Source organism: Mytilus edulis, chromosome 8 (genome assembly GCF_963676685.1).
Source record: "Mytilus edulis chromosome 8, xbMytEdul2.2, whole genome shotgun sequence".
Classification (NCBI taxonomy): Eukaryota; Metazoa; Mollusca; class Bivalvia; order Mytilida; family Mytilidae; genus Mytilus; species Mytilus edulis.
The window spans coordinates 7,006,996-7,026,469 of record NC_092351.1 but is presented as its reverse complement, the minus strand read 5'-3'; the positions used below and the strand labels follow the sequence as shown (position 1 = coordinate 7,026,469).

Below are 19,474 nucleotides of genomic sequence, written 5' to 3'. Positions count from 1 at the left end.
AATATTTAGTACTATTTCTTTACTATATTTAGGTACTTGTATTTAGCAGTACTTGATTTGTACTATAATTCACAGCGAAAATTGCATACCCGTTTTTCATGCGTAAAACAGGCGTTTTACGTATGTTATAAAACGTACGTAAAACGCATATTGAGGACCACGCATGTAAAACGCCCGTTTGAAACGTATGAATTACGTATGTTAAACGCACGTAATACGTGTGTGAACGTTAAACGTGCGTTAAAATTGTACGTATAACGCCCGTTTTACGTGTAAACGCACGTTAAACGCCTGTTAATTTCTAACAAATCATGCGTTTTACGTATGTTTTTTTATGTCCTCAACACCCGTTTTACGTATGTTTTTTTATGTCCTCAACACCCGTTTTACATCTGTTTTTTTGTCCTCCAACACCTGTTTTAGGTATGTTTTTTCTTTCTCTGCAACAACTATTTATACATGTTTTTGTAGTCTTCAAAACCTGTTTTACATGGGTTTTTTTTCCACAGCACCCATAATATGTATGTTCTTGGGTTTTTTTTGCATCTACACCAGTTTAATGAAAGTTTTTTTTTGTATGGGGTAACGCATCATCTGTTTAACATTTTTTGTTGTCCACAACATCCAAAAAATTTCCAAACACATTATATATATGATTTTTTGGAGTTTTTTTTCTGGTTGGTATAAATGGATAAACCATAGATATTTGTCTTTTCTTACGAAAACACTAACAATTTGATTCTTTTACATATCTTCATGTATGTATATATAAAATCAATGAGTATATCCTTGTAGTATTTAGTTGGAAATCAAAATGACAACATTTAAATATGATAGTGTTGTCTGTCCTTTTCAACCTTTGCCTCCCTTCCATAACTGTTTTTGGCAAGGCATACATTTACTGTGCGCTATCTTACAATTAGAATTGAAGCACAATATTTTATGACAGCCTATACAAATGATCTACATCCATGAAAAAACCCTCATAAGAAAGATTATCAATTACCATTTAGAATGGACTATTTGCCTTAAACATGTTAAAGATGTCTTTTGGTCTTTATGCTGGTTTAATTGATGTATACGCAATATCTCCTTTTTTATATTGAAAAGAATTGGTTATACTCAAGCCAATGTGAAGAAGAAAAGGTACATGTATTAAGGATTAGACATCATCTTTTTCTGTTGGTCAATGGAATTTTTTTTCACTACAATTGTGATTTGAATTGATTGTTGGTTGGTTGGTTCTGATAGAATTTGCAAAATGACCTCAAAATATGATGGTCATATAAACACTACAAATTTGGTTATTTCAATTCTATTTATTTAACAACTGCATTTATTTTGGGACCCGATATTCACAATCATACAAAATGTGTGTACCATAGTTCTTATTTCATTAGCATTATGTGGTATTTAAATGTACTTGTGGTTGACATATATACACTCCAAGTTTACTCTGCCTTGCTCTTGGTCTCACAAAACTGTTTAACTAGTACTGTTAGTATTATTTAAACTGTTCTCCTGTTTACAATATTGTAATTTTTGCACATGAATTCCTTCATTTACTTGAACTTCTCCTTGTAAGATTCCAAGGTCATGATGATATAATCCTGTTGTTCATAATCAACAATCCATCCTTCGAAAGATTTCTTCAGCAGCTGTAATGTAAAAACAAAAGAAAATGTAGTTTGGTGGACCGTGGGAAATCATTTTTTTTTAATGGAATAGCAAAGTATACTTAAACATAATTTTTATTCAAATCCCAGCATGAATATATGTAGATGTTTGTCAGGAATGGAGATATGTCCTTTTTATAAACACAAGTCTGCTTTACTTATCTCAAAACTAAAAAGTCTGATATACATGTATCAGTGAATTACTGTAACGCAATACACCAAATTAGCCTATTGCTAATATCATATCTGAGTAACTGACCATTGGTTATTCTTAAAGGCTGTACAGTCTCTTGTGGTGAGTTGTCTCAGTGGCAATCGTACCACATATAATCTAATTTTTATACAAGTTAGAAAACTGTACATTAACTTATCAGTATGTATCATAACTAGAGACTGTGTCGCTCACCTTTGTCTATGTGCATATCATAAATGAAGGACACAGATGGATTCATGACAAAATTGTGTTTTGGTGATGGTGATGTGTGTGTAGATCTACCTATACTGGACATTCTTGCTGCTCACAATTATATCTATCTATAAATTAATGAACTTGGCTCAGTAGTTAAAAAAATATTGTGAAAATTTTAAAAAAATGACTATGAAGGGCAATAACTCCTTAAGGGGTCAATTGACCATTTTATTCCTTAACTATGTGTAGGTCTTACTCTACTGTACATTATTGCTGTTTACAGCTTATCTCGATCTATAATAATATTCACGATAATAACCAAAATCTGCAAAATTTCTTAAAATTACAAATTCAGGGGCAGCAACCCAACAACCGGTTGTTCTACTCATCTGAACATTTCAGGGCAGGTAGATCTTGAATTATGCTCTAAATGCTTTGGTTTCAGAGATATAAGTCAAAATCTACATTTTACCCCTATGTTCTATTTTTTAGCCATGGTGGCCATCTTGGTTGGTTGGCTGGGTCACCAGACACATTTTTGAAACTAGATACCCCAATGATGAGTGTGGCCAAGTTTGCTTTAATTTTGCCCAGTAGTTTCAGAGGTTAAGATTTTTGTAAAAGTTATCAACGACGGATGCAAAGTGATGAGAAAAGCTCTCTTGGCCAAGGCCTGGCCCCGGCGCCATAAAACTATTTGAGTACAGTTTTTTTACTCAGCCTGAGAATTTTCTCAATTTTTTTATTCTCAGCAAAATACACCGCCATAAAAAAAATTCTCAGATTTTTTTTACTCAAAGTTAAGAATATTCTTAAATATTTGAGTATGGCCAGGAGCATACTTAAGTATAAAAAAAATTCTTAAATGTTGCTATTTAGGGTATTTGATATAAAATTACAATTGTTAATAATATTTTTTTTTATTTTGAAGAACGTCACTATTCTACACAAACCAAGTTGTATCCAAAAAGAGCATACACATATTTATTAAGTCCAAAATTTTTGTTTGGTTAACGTCGTCTTTTTCATATATTTTGTAGAATAATTACTCAATTTTGTCAAAAACTGTAAAAATTGAGGTTTCAGGCTTTTTTCCAGAGTTAATAATTTGTTGATTGATTTAAATTATTCAATCAAACTGTTGCTAAAACAAACAAAAAAAAGTACATACAGTTCTATGATACTATGAATTTAAGAAAAAAATTGAAATACTTTTTTATTCTAGTGTGAAACAGCTTCACTGCTCCTTTGTTTTAAGAAATTATCCACATTTTAGAGGGCATCGGATATTTGAGCGAACATTTTTTTGTTAGGGCTATTTGACTGATATTCTAGAACGGAAACCATTGTATTTGAACTTTTTAGAGGTACATATAACTTTTTTCTTCACTAACACACGCAATAAATGTTAAATATATTTTAATATTCTCCAAAGTATTTGAGATATAGACAATAATTGATATTATGTTAGACAGTTGGGCCTATCAAGGATAAGATATAGTTTATGTGGTCGGTTTTTTTCTTTCTTTAGATTAATCTCTCTTATATCTACTTTTTACAATTTACTACTGCATCAGGTACCTTAATAATATTGCAATATTGGTACCTCATATCTACAAACCAAATATATGTATAATCAAATATACCTAATGTCACCATTTCTACTGTTATTTCTTAGATATTCAAATTATTACAAAGATGTAAAATAATCCCCCCCCCCCCCCTGTTTGGTTTTAAACAGGTATGAAATTGATAAATGTCTAATTTGTGCAGTACAGTAACAGATTCAGGGGAGATACAGACGAAAAATCTATCATGTGAAAATCATGATACAGAAGGAAATTCCCATATGCACGATCAGAACAGAAGAATTTTACAGAATAAATATTTCTTACAAAATACGAAAAAAAAACCCACCCCCAATTCCCCTTACTCCTTATAAAGACCCTCATATATCATTGTGACGGATAGTTTTGCAGTTTGTTCTATTTAACTGTATTTATTTTTGAAAAAGAATGTTTGAACACTTGGTGTTTTTAATAAATGAAATGGGCAATATATATGTCATGCCTTCTCACACGACGTCGTACGTTCAATTTCTCTTCCTGTGCAATATGATATTCACCTCATTATGCTGCTTGCTGAGAAATTTTTATGACTACTTGATTAGTTATTAAATCGCTTTAAATTCTGTATCAAATTTATATTAAAAGTTACATACATGTACCTTGAATATTGATTACAATTATTTACTTGCTTTCATATTATAAAAATATCCGGTTTGTTGGTTTTTTGTTGTGTTTTTTGTTGTTTTTTTTGTTTATAGATCTGAGAAAAAAAAGTTATAAACAATTAACTAAAAAATGTCACATAGTGTCTTCTAATGTGTCGTCTGAATTCATAATGTATGTTATTGATCCGTCTTAATGTTTATTTGGCATGCCATACTCGATAGAAGTGCGGACGTGAAAGAAAGCACCCTTCACATAAACGTCAACGCATATTACATTCCAAGGAGATAAAATTTCGAAGATTTCGCCATTATTAATAAAACATCATCATTAAAACGTGCATCTTAGACAGAAGTTGTATGAAAATAAATGTTGGCACCGATATAAATCTGTTGGATGTAAAAATTATCTTCAAACTAGGTGTTTATTTAATTTTAGAATAGACCATTCCACGCATATTACATGCTTAACAAATCTATGCAGTTTTCAACTTTGTCTAGTTTTCCAGACTGAAATGATTTGGAATAAATTATGGTATAATCAGAGACATATATAATTAAGGAATACCATTATTATGTCTTAATGTGTAATGTTTTAACAGAGACATAATCTTTATAAAAAAAATTAAAAAAAATGAAACTCATTAAAAAGTTATATATATTTATAACAAGATACGGGTAAATAACTTAAGGTTTATGTACCCTTCTGTAGCCATTTTTGTACGAACTTTTCAAACTTCAATTGTATCAAAACTACAGATATTATGAATAATAGAGATAGGCCATGTTGTACATATTCCAAGGGGAAACTTGATGCAAATCATTATTTTTTACTGTTCCATTGCATTTAATAGAAAAAGAGGACTTTGTGGCAAATAAATCAAGATTTTTATAGAAAATCCACAGCCTTTATCCTTGTACTCTCGTATTTGGCAATTTGATGACTGATAGATATAGGATTATTGCATGCAGTGCTAGCATTGATTTCCTTAAAACAAGTTTATAAATGTAGTTATTGGTTAAGACAAGTATAAATATGGCCAAAATCAAGTACACCTTTCAGGGTGCGCTCGACTTTAGTGACTCAGCACGAGGTGTTTTGGAATTTACAGGTTACTTAGAACTTTTTGTAAAAAATAAACACTAGCACATCATAGAAAATCAAGTGAGTAATTTATGTTTCAAATTTTATAACAAAAATCTCTGTATTAAAGGCTGTGGATTTTCTATAAAAATCTTGATTTATTTGCCACAAAGTCCTCTTTTTCTATCAAATGCAATGAAACAGTAAAAAATAATGCTTTGCATCAAGTTTCCCCTTGGAACATGTACTAAATGGCCTATCTCTATTATTTATTATATCTTTAGTTTTGATACAATTGAGGTTTGAAAAACTCGTACAAAAATGGCTACAGAAGGGTACATAAACCTTAAATATTTTGAGATCTTTGTCTTTTATTTCAAACAATTGTCCACAAATTATTTATGACTTTATATCCTGTGACTTTCTGCCCATTTACAGATGCTTACAAAGCGTGCGGTGTCCATTTACCAATGCGTACAAAATGCTACTTGTCATTTCATCCATCATTGATTTTTTTTTATGTTTTACATTGTTAATAAAGAGATAAAACCTGCGTTTTTGCGAAGTTTGGTATACTTTTTAGTTTTCAAACATCTATTTTACCCCTTACATCACTGAGAAAAAAATTCTCAACTGAGAAAAAAAATACTCAGCTGAGAATATTCTCAACGTTGAGAATTTTTTTTATGGCGGATAAAAAAGTTCTCATTCTTAGCTGAGTAAAATAATTCATTCTGAGAATATTTTTTTACTCAGCAAAAAAAAGTTTTATGGCGCCGGGGCCAGGTGAGCTAAAAATGAGGTTTAGGTCAAATGAACACTGCAGACACCACCTACACTATGCAATCATTCCTAGCTACATATATAGTTGATAGATTGATTATAGTATCTGGGAAAAAGACATTACCATGAAAACTAACACTAACCAATGAACAAAGAATGAGGTCAAGGTCAGATGACACAGGTACACCTTACAATATTCCATACAATACATATATTTGACCCAATTGTATATAGTACAAATGTAGTAGTATCTGAAAAAATAGACCATACCTAAAAAAATTAACATTGTCCTATGAACCATGATAAAGGATGAGGGGCAGATAAAACCTAACAGACAGACATATTCATCCTACAAACATAGTATAAACCATATATTATATACAGATGATCTATTGCTAATGCAGTATTTGAGAAACCAACCAAACCACACATAAAATTAATATTGACAAATTAAATGAACCATAAATATGAGACATGATAGCAGCCAGCACGAAGACAATAGATAAGGAAAAACTGTACAGTTGATAAAAACTAGAGAACCTGTGTCTCGCTCACCTTGGTATATGTACTTATCAAACAAAGGACACTCTACAAAGTTAACGGCTGAAGACAGACCAAGATTCAGATTAATACTGCCGGACAGATATGCAAATCATCTGACACACCAAATATATTTTAATTAATGGAAGTTCCCTACTCAGTTTCAAAATATCAAGCTTTTCTTAATACTAGTACATAGAATGCATATCGATAGGTGATTAATAAAGGAACTAAAAAAAAAAAAATATATATAGGCCAATGTGCTTGTTTTCCAGATATTAGCCATTTAAATTTTGGCAGGAAAATGTTCTCTCTTTGATTTTTTATAGCTTTATCAATGTCAATTTAAGTTCTAAACCAGATGCTCCGCATATTTTTTTTTTCACATCCCCCTTTCCCTTTTTCCAAATCTGATCTCAATTCAAATTTCTAATGGAGTTTGCAACAATAACTACTCATTTAAATACATCATAAAATATTAAAATGTAACAAAAGGTGCTTGTTATCACTGAACAATGCTGAATGGTAAAAATTGTTTTAATTTATCAGTTGGTAGTAAAAGTGAATATACATTGTATTGTATAAAACAATGATTTAAGAAGTTGATTCAACTACTATTCTGGACAAAGAAAGATAATAATCAATAATCAATTGAAAATTTCTATATTTCTTGCTATTGCGCAATACTGTGCAATTGAAAATATTTGCTATTGCACAATACTGTGCAATTGAAGATTTCTTGCTATTGCGCAATACTGTGCAATTGAAAATTTCTTGCTATTGCACAATACTGTGCAATTAAAGATTTCTTGCTATTGCTGAATACTGTGTAATTGAAAATTTCTTGCTATTGCACAATACTTAATGTAATAATTTTGGATCCTGATTTGAACCAACTTGAAAACTGGGCCCATAATCAAACAAGAGGCTGTCACAACGACAGCAAACCGGATTTATTTACATTTATTTGTGTCCTGGCAATATCAGATGATATCATTACTGATGAATGGTGAAAGTGAAAATCATCAATATCAAATTTGACCTCTATTTTGTCATCAGTATCATCATTTTGAAATAATAATATTTGAAAAGCTTAGATTGAATGGTTCATGAGTAAATGCAACAACGTGAATGGAAACGCCATTTTACGATCTTTCAAGAACCATAACTCCTGAACAGTAAAAGTCAAAATCGTCATTATGGAACTTGACCTCTATTTTGTCATCAGTAACAACATATTAAAATTTCAAAAGCTTTGGTTGAATGGTTCATGAGAAAATGCACGGACACGACGGGAAACACCATTTTTCAATCTTTCAAGAACCATAACTCCTGAACGGTAAAAGTCAAAATCGTCATTATTGAACTTGACCTCCATTTTGTCATCAGTAACAGCATATTAATATTTCGGAAGCTTTGGTAGAACAGTTCATGCATAAATGCACGGACACGACTGGAAACTCCATTTTTCAATCTTTCAAGAACCATAACTCCTGAACGGTAAAAGTCAAAATCGTCATTATTAAACTTGACCTCCATTCTGTCATCAGTAACAACATATTAAAATTTGGGAAGCTTTGGAAGAACAGTTCATGAGTAAATGCACGGACACGACTGAAAACTCCATTTTTCAATCTTTCAAGAACCATAACTCCTGAACGGTAAAAGTCAAAATCGCAATTATTGAACTTGACCTCCGTATAGTTGTCAGTAATAACATATTAAAATTTTAAAAGCTTTGGTTGATCGGTTCATGAGTTAATGCACGGACAACATTTGATTGCCGCCTTTCAAGAACCATAACTCCTGAACGGTAAAAGTCAAAATCGCCATTATTGAACTTGACCTTCGTATAGTTGTCAGTAATAACATATTAAAATTTTAAAAGCTTTGGTTGAACGGTTCATGAGTTAATGCACGGACAACATTTGATTGCCGCCCGCCCGCCCGCCATACATCCCCAAATCAATAATCGACATTTTTGTCACAAAAATCCGGTTAAAAATCTAAGTACATGTTTAGATTCAGCATATCAAAAAAGCCCAAGAATTCAATTTTTGTTAAAATCAAACTTAGTTTAATTTTGGACCCTTTGGACTTTAATGTAGACCAATTTGAAAACGGGACTAAGCATTAAAAATCTACATACACAGTTAGATTTGGCATATCAAAGAACCCCAATTATTCAATTTTTTATGAAATCAAACAAAGTTTAATTTTGGACCCCGATTTGGAACAACTTGAAAACTGGGTCAATAATCAAAAATCTAAGTACATTTTTAGATTCAGCATATCAAAGAACCCCAGGGATTCAATTTTTGTTAAATCAAACTTAGTTTAATTTTGGACCCTTTGGACCTTAATGTAGACCAATTTGAAAAAGGGACCAAAAATTAAGAATCTACATACACAGTTAGATTCGACAACATTAAAGAACCCCAATTGTTCAATTTTTGATGAAATCAAACAAGTTTAATTTTGGACCCCGATTTGGACCAACTTGAAAACTGGGCCAATAATAAAAAATCTAAGTACATTTTTAGATTCAGCATATCAAAGAACCCCAAGAATTCAATTTTTGTTAAATCAAACTAAGTTTAATTTTGGACCCTTTGGACCTTAATGTAGACCAATTTGAAAACGGGACCAAAAATTAAGAATCTACATACACAGTTAGATTCGGCATATCAAAGAACCCCAATTGTTCAATTTTTGATGAAATCAAACAAAGTTCAATTTTGGACCCTTTGGGCCCTTATTCCTAAACTGTTGGGACCCAACCTTCCTTAAGTGGTCATAAACCTTGTGTTTAAATTTCATAGATTTCTATTTACTTATACTAAAGTTATGGTGCGAAAACCAAGAATAATGCTTACTTGGGCCCCTTTTTGGCCGCTAATTCCTAAACTGTTCAGACCTCAACTCCCAAAATCAATCCTAACCTTCCTTTTGTGGTCATAAACCTTGTGTCAAAATTTCATAGATTTTTATTTACTTAAACTAAAGTTATAGTGCGAAAACCAAGAACATGCTTATTTTGGCCCTTTTTGGCCCCTAATTCCTAAAATGTTGGGACCAAAACTCCCAAAATCAATCCCAACCTTCCTTTTGTGGTCATAAACCTTGTGTTAAAATTTCATAGATTTCTATTCACTTTTACTAAAGTTAGAGTGCGAAAACTAAAAGTATTCGGACGACATCAACATCATACCATATACAACCAAATTTTTTTTAATTTTTGCGGTCGTATAAAAACTATTAAAAAAATAACAAAGATTTTATAAGACTTTTCCAGACATGACAGATGGCATATAGTTTTACATCTAAAAGATTTATAGAAAGAAAAATGGGGGTCAATTGGGGGAATTTTTTAAAGACGATAAATGAATAAAACCTGAGGATTCTGATAATCTGACAAAAATCACAAAACATGACAAGCAAACATCATTAAAGTAATATATATATAGTAAATGATAAATTTTGTAGACATGTTTGGAAATTGTCTTTGAATAACTCAATGTATCCTATATATATACAATGTATGCATCATTTATATTTACCTAAAACATAATTTTCTTTTCTTTTAAAAGCTTGTTAGATCTATACTATAGTATATACAGGATCTGATCATACACCAAAGAACATATTTGATAAACCTAAGAAAGAAAAAATAATAATAGTTTTATATAAATTAGTATTTTTTTTTACCCTCCCTTAAATAGATGATTATGAAGTTTATGTTTAACTGTTACAGTCTTTAAATAGTATATACATGTATATGTGTGGCTATGGCGCGGAATCAGGGTCAACAATACTTATTTACGTGATTGTGAATCTGCTATTAAACATGTCGCCTCTTGTTTTTGGTGGTTTACTGTTGTTCAGTCTTTTATAATTAGTTTTCTAAATAGTGGTGTGTGGACTTATGGTTGTTTTTTTGTTTTGTAAGACATAAGTTTCACTTCCTCTTGTAAGTTTTGAATGTCTCTTAATTTTTCTGATTAACAACTCATGGAAGGAGTTGGCAAGACAATTTTTGTGCTGTTAAGCTATAGTATTGGTTGACTTTGCGATCAAATTTGAAGTTAAACAAGTTTTTCAGTATATAGTTTAACGACCAACTATCGCTAGTTTTCCCCAAATTGCTGATATGATGCATGATTTTAAGGTAATTTTCATTCCAGCTATTTGACCTTATGACCTATTTGTTGATCTTGTCTTTTTGAACATAAACATCAGGGCGTTTTATAGATGACTATGGGGTATAGGCTTTGCTCATTGTTGAAGGCTGTACGTTGACCTATAGTTGTTTATGTCTGTGTCATTTTGGTCTCTTGTGGACAGTTGTCTCATTGGCAATCATACCACATCTTCTTTTTTATATTGTTGACGTGCCAACACAAGGCCATGGCAAGTATAGGCTGACCAATTATTTATCTTGTTTGTTTACCCCTTCTTCTGATGCAGGCAAAATGACACATTTTTCAATCACCAAGTGGAAATGTCATTATGAGAATTTACAATGTACATGTACATGTACATCATACATGACAAATTGATAGCTACAGCTTATAATTGTTTGCTACAAAACAGTATCTAATACTTACTCATTTATATTCAGTTGTTGGAATAGTGATTGGCACTGAAAAATTAAAAAAAATATACTTAATTTTCATGCATACATGTACAAATAATTGGCATAATCTGCAAATATTTTTACAAAATTTACTTGACCATCAGGTGGATAGTTGCCAATGTCATGTGTGTGTGACATTGGCATTCATATTGCATGCTGCATCTGCTAATTTTGAAATTAGCATGGTATCTTTTTTTAGATTTATATCAATTTGACAGTTCTAAAAAAGGTTTAAACTTCAAAATGTTATTGCTTTTGGCATTGGAATTTTGTAAACATACATGTATACAGATGCAGGATTCATTTTGTGATTATAAGCATAAGTTTTAAACATTTGTATGAGACATACTTAAGATAGAGAACAGAAACTAGATTCAGCCATTTTTTCTAATAATGGGGCATATCTCTTTGACTCCACGAAATTTCAACCTCAATCTGTGCTTTGTGGTAATAAGCATTGTGTACAATGTATATATGTAGTAGCACTTTCATAATATTTAGTCGAGACAAACTTATGTTGGATTACGAAACAATATAACGAGACTGCATATGATCAATCAGGTATCCAATATCCATAGTCCAAGTAGTTACATAGCATATATATATATATATAAATAAGATGTGGTATGTAATCTTTAGATATAGGAAGATGTGGTATGAGTGCCAATGAGAAAACTCTCCATCCAATTTACAATTTATGAAAAATAAAGTAAACCATTATAGGTAAAGGTACATCCTTCAACATGTAGCCTTGGCTCACACCAAACAGCAAGCTATAAAGGGCCCCAAAAATTACTAGTGTTAAACCATGCAAACAGGGAAACCAATGGTTTAATCTATATAAAAACGAGAATTGAGAAACATATATGAATTAAGAACCTTAGTGAGCGGGCCCACATACCCTACATGTACGTCCCCACATTGTCATTGGAGAAATTAAATAAGAAAAGAAAATAGAATGAGAAAAAAAAATTGAATCATAATTTCCTGTCAATATGCACATCTACATTATGAGTATGTCCTTATTATCTAAAAAGTTTCATGAAATTCTGTTGTATGGTTTCAGAGAAGTTGCGATGATGAACTGTTGCAGTAGTATATTACAGCAAACTAGTTCAAAGGGGCGTAACTCCTGGAAAAAAAATTAAATTGTAATTTCATGTCGGTATGCCCATCTACGTTGTATGTCCTTATTATCTACAAAGTTTAATGAAATTCAGTTGTGTGGTTTCAGAGGAGTTGCGATGACAAACTGTTGCAGTAGTACAGCAAAAAAGTTCAAAGGGGCGCAACTTCTTGAAAAAAAAAATGAATCGTAATTTCCTGTTGATATGCACATCTACATATAATGTCCTTATTATCTAAAAAGGTTTCGTGAAATTATGTTGTTTGGTTCAAGAGGAGTTGCTATGACAAGAAACAGGACTGACGGGTCAAAAACATTATATACGCAATATTGCGTGGGGTATAACTACATAAACAGAGGACAACCACTGCAGGGCAGATCCAGCCATTTTAAAAAGGGGGGGGGGTTCCAAATATATGTCTCATTTCAATTGCATTAATCGACCAAAAAAAGGGGGGTTCCAACCCCAAGAACCCTCCCCTTGCATCCACTACTGCGCTGACACATCAGATTCTATTCATATATGGTACCGTACATGTACTGCTCTGCCTGTAGATAACTTTGTGTTAAAATATTTATGCTTTTTTTTTTTTTTTATGTTGCATTAACAGCCTGCGTTGCAACTGAAATTTTGTTTTTTAACTTTTAAAATTTGAAAGATTTGAAATTTTTTACTTTATAATTCATAAATTATTTAAAAATTAATTTTTAAACAGAAAATTTTTAAAAATTTTAGTGCTTCATATATATGTTTTGGTATTTTGCAAGATACATGTATTATCTATTTGCTTAGAGTTAATTTTTGGTGCTGCTTCTTATTATTTATTGCATGCTGCATGCCTTGTTTTATTTGTTATTGCATATGTTTTTATATTCGGTGAAAAGCTCATTAGAGCTTATGTTTGTATTGTTTGTCAATATGCCGAATCCAAATAAAGTTTTACTTACTTACTTACATTGTATTATCAAAATATCATGACTATTCATGATTTTATATTCTTAAATTATAATTTTTAGTAAACATGTAATGAGGGGGGTCGAATGAGTCATGATCCTGAAATCCATTAATATATGTAGTGTGTTTGTTTAAGCGATCTGAGTGATCTACCCATTTATTAATTATTTACCAAAATAAGTTATCTGAATCTGCCTCTTGTTTCGTTGACTGTTTGACAAGTCGTCCCCATTTTTGAAGCTGTAAAGCGACCTTCTTCTCGGGAAATAATCCGCCTCTGCTTGGTTTGCATATCTTATTCCATTTGTTTTAATTCAAATGTCCGTCTCTCCAAGTCAATATTTCTCATAGTCATAAACAATCGCACCCAGCGTCCTTGTCGTCTGCGTCATAACATCTAAAAAAAGGAAAACCGAATCCGGACTAAATATCCCGATTACGTTACTGGTTCCCGCTGACGCATTTTCAATGTTGAGTATATTATTAGTTCTGTCGTTATTAATGATCATTAATACTGCCTTTTCAAAATAAGAATGACTGGCCTCGGAAATTTGCAAACTGATAAAAAAATATATCGTTGAGAATAACGGCATGACACGGGTTAGGTTCTTCTATATGTTATGATGGTATGATACTAAATCACTGGACACAATTACGAACGATTTTTGAACTGTAATTAATATTTTTTAGGCACTGGCTACGGTTACATGGAAATGTAACAATAATAAAAATATTATTGTTACATCGGAGACTAATTGCCGGAATGCAAAGTTGGGCAAGGAACCGATTAATTACGAATGTAACAATAACGCTATGTAACCGTAGCCTCAATAGTTATTGTTACATTCGTAATTAATCAGGTCCTCATCCAACCATGCATTCCGGCATTTAGTCTCCAATGTAACAATAATATTTTTATGATCGGGTGTTTTTAAGCTCGTGATTTCGGGATTGACCCTTTCGGGATCCGGGAATCGTTTTTTTTCGGATTTCGGGACATCTGGATTTATTTTATTTAAATTCGGGACCTCGGGAATTCGTTTTTTAAGTCCGGGATTTCAGGATCAGGACCCCTCCTATCCCCCCTCTCATCGACATCAGACTCGGACTTCTCTTAAAATTGAACTGAATAAAAACAATTTCTTGGTATTGTTATGCGTTTACTTTTCTACATTGGCTAGAGGTATAGGGGGAGCTAGGGTTGATATCTCATAAACATGTTTAACCCCGCCGCATTTTTGCGCCTGTCCCAAGTCAGGAACCTCTGGCCTTTGTTAGTCTTGTATTATTTTAATTTTAGTTTCTTCGTGTACATTTGGAGTTTAGTATGGCGTTCATTATCACTGAACTATTATATATATTTGTTTAGGGGCCAGCTGAAGGTGCGGGAATTTCTCGCCCTACATTGAAGACCTGTTGGTGACCTTCTGCTGTTGTTTTTTTCTATGTTCGGGTTGTTGTCTCGTTGACACATTCCCCATTTCCATTCTCAATTGTATTTATAAAATTGCACCTGTCTTGACACCTTCGACTTCGTTTATCTGAAAAACTAATAAAGGGGGGGGAGGTTTCACTTTAAATTAATATGTAAAGTGCTAAAATTATGGTTCATGATGTATTCATTCGTAAGTTAACCTTACAAATAGATCCCAAATAAACTCCAGAAATTAGCTGCATATTTATGAATTTTTAGTGAGGGTGGGGGTTGGAGGGATCATCATCCTGAAATCCCAGGCTTAAAAACATGAAATACTGATGAGGTCCCGAATTTAAAGAAATTCAAAACCCCGACATCCCGAAATAAAAAAAAAAGATTCCCGGACCCCGAAAGGATCAATCACAGGGGTTTAACTGATAAATCGACTGGTTTGCACGAAATTTCCATGTTCAAAGTCAGTCGACCACCATACCTTGTAGCTTCAGGTGTTCAGGAAGACGACGATCAATAGCCCTGAGAACCTGAAATAATTAATAAAAATTATAATTTATGTTTGTATGACATAACCATTACATTGTAAATGTGTTTGTGCTAATAAATATTGTCTTTTGTCTATTGTACATTTGAATATTTCTGTCAAAATTAATCTTTCTCTCTTTTTAGTATAATACATATTTTTTTTCTGTGTATTTTTATCTTTTTCTATCAAATTCATTAAAAAATAAATGTAACCACAAATTATATCATTATAATAACATTTGTTCGTTGACGTATATCCTAACCTTTACATTTAGTGATGAAAACTTATGCTTATCAATAAAGTAATAATTGGTAACTCATTATTATGATTATCATTAACAACCTATGAATATACCTGATAGTAATCTTCTTGACTCTTGCCAGACATGAAACAAAATACCAGTGGCACTTGTTTCATGCTGTCACCAGACCGGACAAAGGCGTGGATGGAAAACATCTGCATCCATGGTGCGTTGACGATACGGAAGGTACCGTCCATGTACCACGTCTTTGCCTTGGCCAAGAGTTGGAGCTGGCGATCGGTGTAGAATATCAGATGTCTGTTATTACCCACGACCACATCTTTCTGGTAGAAGTCTGGAGCCTTCTGGTCGAGGTAATCTAGATCGAGCTGCAAAAATAAAAATATAAATATAATATTAACCTCACTCACACACATATATATATCTATATACATTCGATACCATGTTGCTGACCCAATTAACATATACACAATCTCAATAACTGTTTTCGGTGTCCGACTCAGTGGTCATTTTTTTTATGTGTTACTTTTTTTTTAACTTCTTTTTTATTTTATATAAATAGAAATGTTGAACTCCGTACGGATACCTATAATTGTTAATTTCTGTGTCATTTTGGTCTCTTTTGGAGAACTGTCTCATTGGCAATCATGCCACATCTTATATATAATATCAATTTACCTTTGGTCATACTTATGTTATATTTTAACAAGTTCATAAAATTCATACCTCAAAGTCAAGATCTTTTGGGTCATCTGGTGTCAAGCTAGCTGTTACCCTGTTACACGTCCGCTGAAGGCTAGATGGGTTTGGTCTGCTTGGCTCTGGAGCATCTATATCTGCATGTTGTCGTAGCACTGATGTAACAATGGTCTTAGATGACTGTCCAAACACAGCATCTCTGGCTTTAGCTTTGATCTGTAAAAAAAAAAGATGATTAATATCGGCAATATAGAGACGATAACAACTAAATTTATTCATTGAATTAACTTTCAGAATTTCTATTATTTTATATATAAACGTGTATTGTCTAATTTCATGCGTGAGAGAGACGATAACAACTAAGGCAATAAAACATAATCAATTACAAAAGAACAATACAAAAAAGGCATCTAGCTGTTGTTTTGGTCTTTTGAAAAAAAGTTATACAGCTGTCCGCTTACAAATCTTATTGAGCGTTCTTGATGGAATCAATTTCATTAATATGTACAGATAACAAACATACCTCTTTCTTTATCATGACAGCTATCACAGACCCTGGTTCTGCTGGGTGGACATGCTCTTTCATACCGGGTTTGAAGTTGTCACCATCTTGAATAACAGTAGCAGGGCAGTTGATGGTCTTGTTACGCTTGGTGCAGCGCCAGAGGATGTGGTCATTCTTCTGTTTCTGCAATCAAAAATAAAAATATATAGGTCTTTTTTATAATTGTAAAAGTTAATAATAGCAGATACTCTCTTACAGCCGACTATATATAAATGTGTATATATCTAATAAAAATTATACTTGCAGTGTTTTATATCAATTTGCTATTGTATAAAATTTTGATATTGTATAAATGTGTGATTTGGTGCTAATCTCTTATAGCCGACTATGCAGTATAGGATATGCTAATTGTTGAAGGCCGTAAAATGACCCACAGTTGTTATGCTATTTGGCCTATAGTGTCTCATTGGTAACCATACCTCACCTCCACATTTAATTTTATGTTAAAATTATCTGATGTTTCATAATTTAATAATATAAATAAATATATACCTTAACTGTGTAGTTGAAGCCGTCTGAGTCGCACAGTTTACGTTTGCCCCGGTTGCTGCCTTCTTCAATGGTTTGGTAGTGGACTGTTGGGTCATCTTCTGGGATGTCACCTATAGACTCCTCTGCTATGGAATCTTCTTGTACTTGCTCAGGGATGTCAAATGAACGGTCTATAACTATCGAAGGGTCTTCATCAATAATCTGCAATAAAACACATCATTGAATACTTGTACATGAATTAATTATAAATATGAATTGAAAATCAGAATATCGTAACATAAATTTATATAATCATATATTTAACACATTATTTATGTATGTGCCTGTACCAAGTCATTTTTTACCTAAATAAGGCCGCTAGTTTTCTCGTTTGAATTGTTTTACATTGTCTTATCGGGGCCTTTTATAGCTGACTATGCGGTATGGGCTTTGTTCATTGTTGAAGGCCGTACGGTTACCTATAGTTGTTAATGTTTGTGTCATTTTGGTCTTTTGTGGATAGATGTCTCATTGGCAATAATACCACATCTTCATTTTTATATATGGAATCAAATAAATTTGAATATTAAATTAATACTAATACTTATGAACGTTGTAATAAGTAATTATATGCAAAAGCAAAGTTACAGATCTAACATTGTTTGGTTGATGTTTATGTTGATGTTTATGTTGATAAAAATATAATGTTAAAAAAAATATATTTGTAATTTTTATGAGAAAAGTTTTACCTCAGTGCATGTGACACACTTCCACTCTAGCTGAGCATGGTCTTTTACAGCCTGTCTGTACTGATCTCTTGGAACACCTAAAACACAAAATCTTCGTCAATCAAACTACATATTTTATATATATATATTGTAAATTGTACTTTATTTCATATCGTTATATGTAATATATTCAAAGTTAAAAATTACCAATCAGTTAAACATTCCCAATCAGGTTAATTTAATTATCTGGCTACTAATCCAATTAGTTATTATATGTTAATTAGCTCGTTCTGGCTCGTGGCAATAGATAACTGTCAATACACAGGAACTATATAATATATTATACTTTATCAGTTTAATGCAAAAAGTGACACACTGAGGGATACATGTAAATTGCAAACACAATATACAAAAGTGACAAAACACATACAATACTCGAAAAAGGTGTTACAAACAAGTCCGGTTAATATTAATAATACATCATAAGAATATATTATACATACATGTATATAGATAAATGACCATAATGATTGTGGACCTTCATTGACCTTATTTTTTTCTATTTCATCGATTGTTTTATATTTCTATTGGGATCTAGAACAGTTTTTTTAAGTTTAAAGCTAGAGTGAAGCAGGTTAGAATATGGATAATGGGTTTTAATTGCATTTATAAGGGTATTTCTAATATTACTATTTTTTTGGCAGGATTCCCTTTACTCCCTTAAGTACAAATACATTTAGCTCTATCAGAGATTGGCTACAGTAGTATGGAAATGAAAAGTATGCAAGGAGAATTTCAGTTATGATAATCTATAATAATTAAAAAATATTTAAAAGCCACTTACCACTGTTGCATGTTCTATGTTGCCACTTTTGACACCCATCACATTGCAAAGCTTCTTGTCTAGGGCGCACAACATTTTGGCACTGTATACAACTGTCGTCTGACATTGTGTTAGAAAGAGCATCCCAGAAGTGTTGACCTTTATATACCTTTCTAGGTATTTACTCATTATGGCTTGCACACGCTGTTATGTTTAAGGCTTTTAATATTAAAACAATAAAATATTGTTTTCAAGTATTGTGTTGTCTTAACAGATGTAAGGATCAAACGAAAACACAAGCTGCAAACACAAGCTATACACTTTTGATCTCTATTGAGGAATTGTTAGATTTAAACATAACATACTGATTGATGCATAACTACAATCACTACAATTAATTATGATTTAATTATGATTCAATTTAATAATGTTTATTCAAACAACAACTATCAACAACATATCTAACAATCAATTATGATTTAATTAAATTATGTTTATTCGTACATAATCTTCAAGAGCTTAATTAAAT

At 32.0% G+C, this 19,474-nt stretch overlaps 1 protein-coding gene and 1 long non-coding RNA gene across 4 annotated transcripts; both read right to left on the bottom strand.

The window, feature by feature from the left end:
- Positions 1-1,299: 1,299 nt before the first annotated feature.
- LOC139484702 (uncharacterized) lies at positions 1,300-13,783 on the bottom strand. Of its 3 annotated transcripts, none has more exons than XR_011655141.1 (4): positions 13,612-13,783; positions 11,330-11,386; positions 10,283-10,378; positions 1,300-1,658 (listed from the first exon to the last, which is right to left on the bottom strand). It is a non-coding gene; the product is annotated as an uncharacterized lncRNA (long non-coding RNA). The 3 variants fall into 3 exon arrangements; XR_011655140.1 differs by having other exon boundaries at positions 11,330-11,364; XR_011655142.1 differs by lacking the exon at positions 11,330-11,386.
- Positions 13,784-16,276: 2,493 nt separating this feature from the next.
- LOC139486709 (uncharacterized) lies at positions 16,277-19,230 on the bottom strand. Its single transcript, XM_071271632.1, has 5 exons — positions 18,967-19,230; positions 18,144-18,220; positions 17,416-17,616; positions 16,882-17,046; positions 16,277-16,574 (listed from the first exon to the last, which is right to left on the bottom strand). Exons 1-5 carry the CDS (start codon positions 19,070-19,072, stop codon positions 16,380-16,382), a joined length of 744 nt encoding a protein of 247 aa, XP_071127733.1. The 5' UTR covers positions 19,073-19,230; the 3' UTR covers positions 16,277-16,379.
- Between the last annotated feature and the right edge of the window lie 244 nt (positions 19,231-19,474).

Bases quoted from the DNA above. Each gene is read 5' to 3' on its own strand.
- LOC139486709 (XM_071271632.1), bottom strand. From the start codon at position 19,072: ATGTCAGACGACAGTTGTATACAGTGCCAAAATGTTGTGCGCCCTAGA. The intron at 17,617-18,143 runs GTAAAACTTTTC...GTTTTATTGCAG, and splicing joins AGTGTGTCACATGCACTGAG to ATTATTGATGAAGACCCTTC. The intron at 16,575-16,881 runs GTATGTTTGTTA...TTTTTTTTACAG, and splicing joins CTGTCATGATAAAGAAAGAG to ATCAAAGCTAAAGCCAGAGA.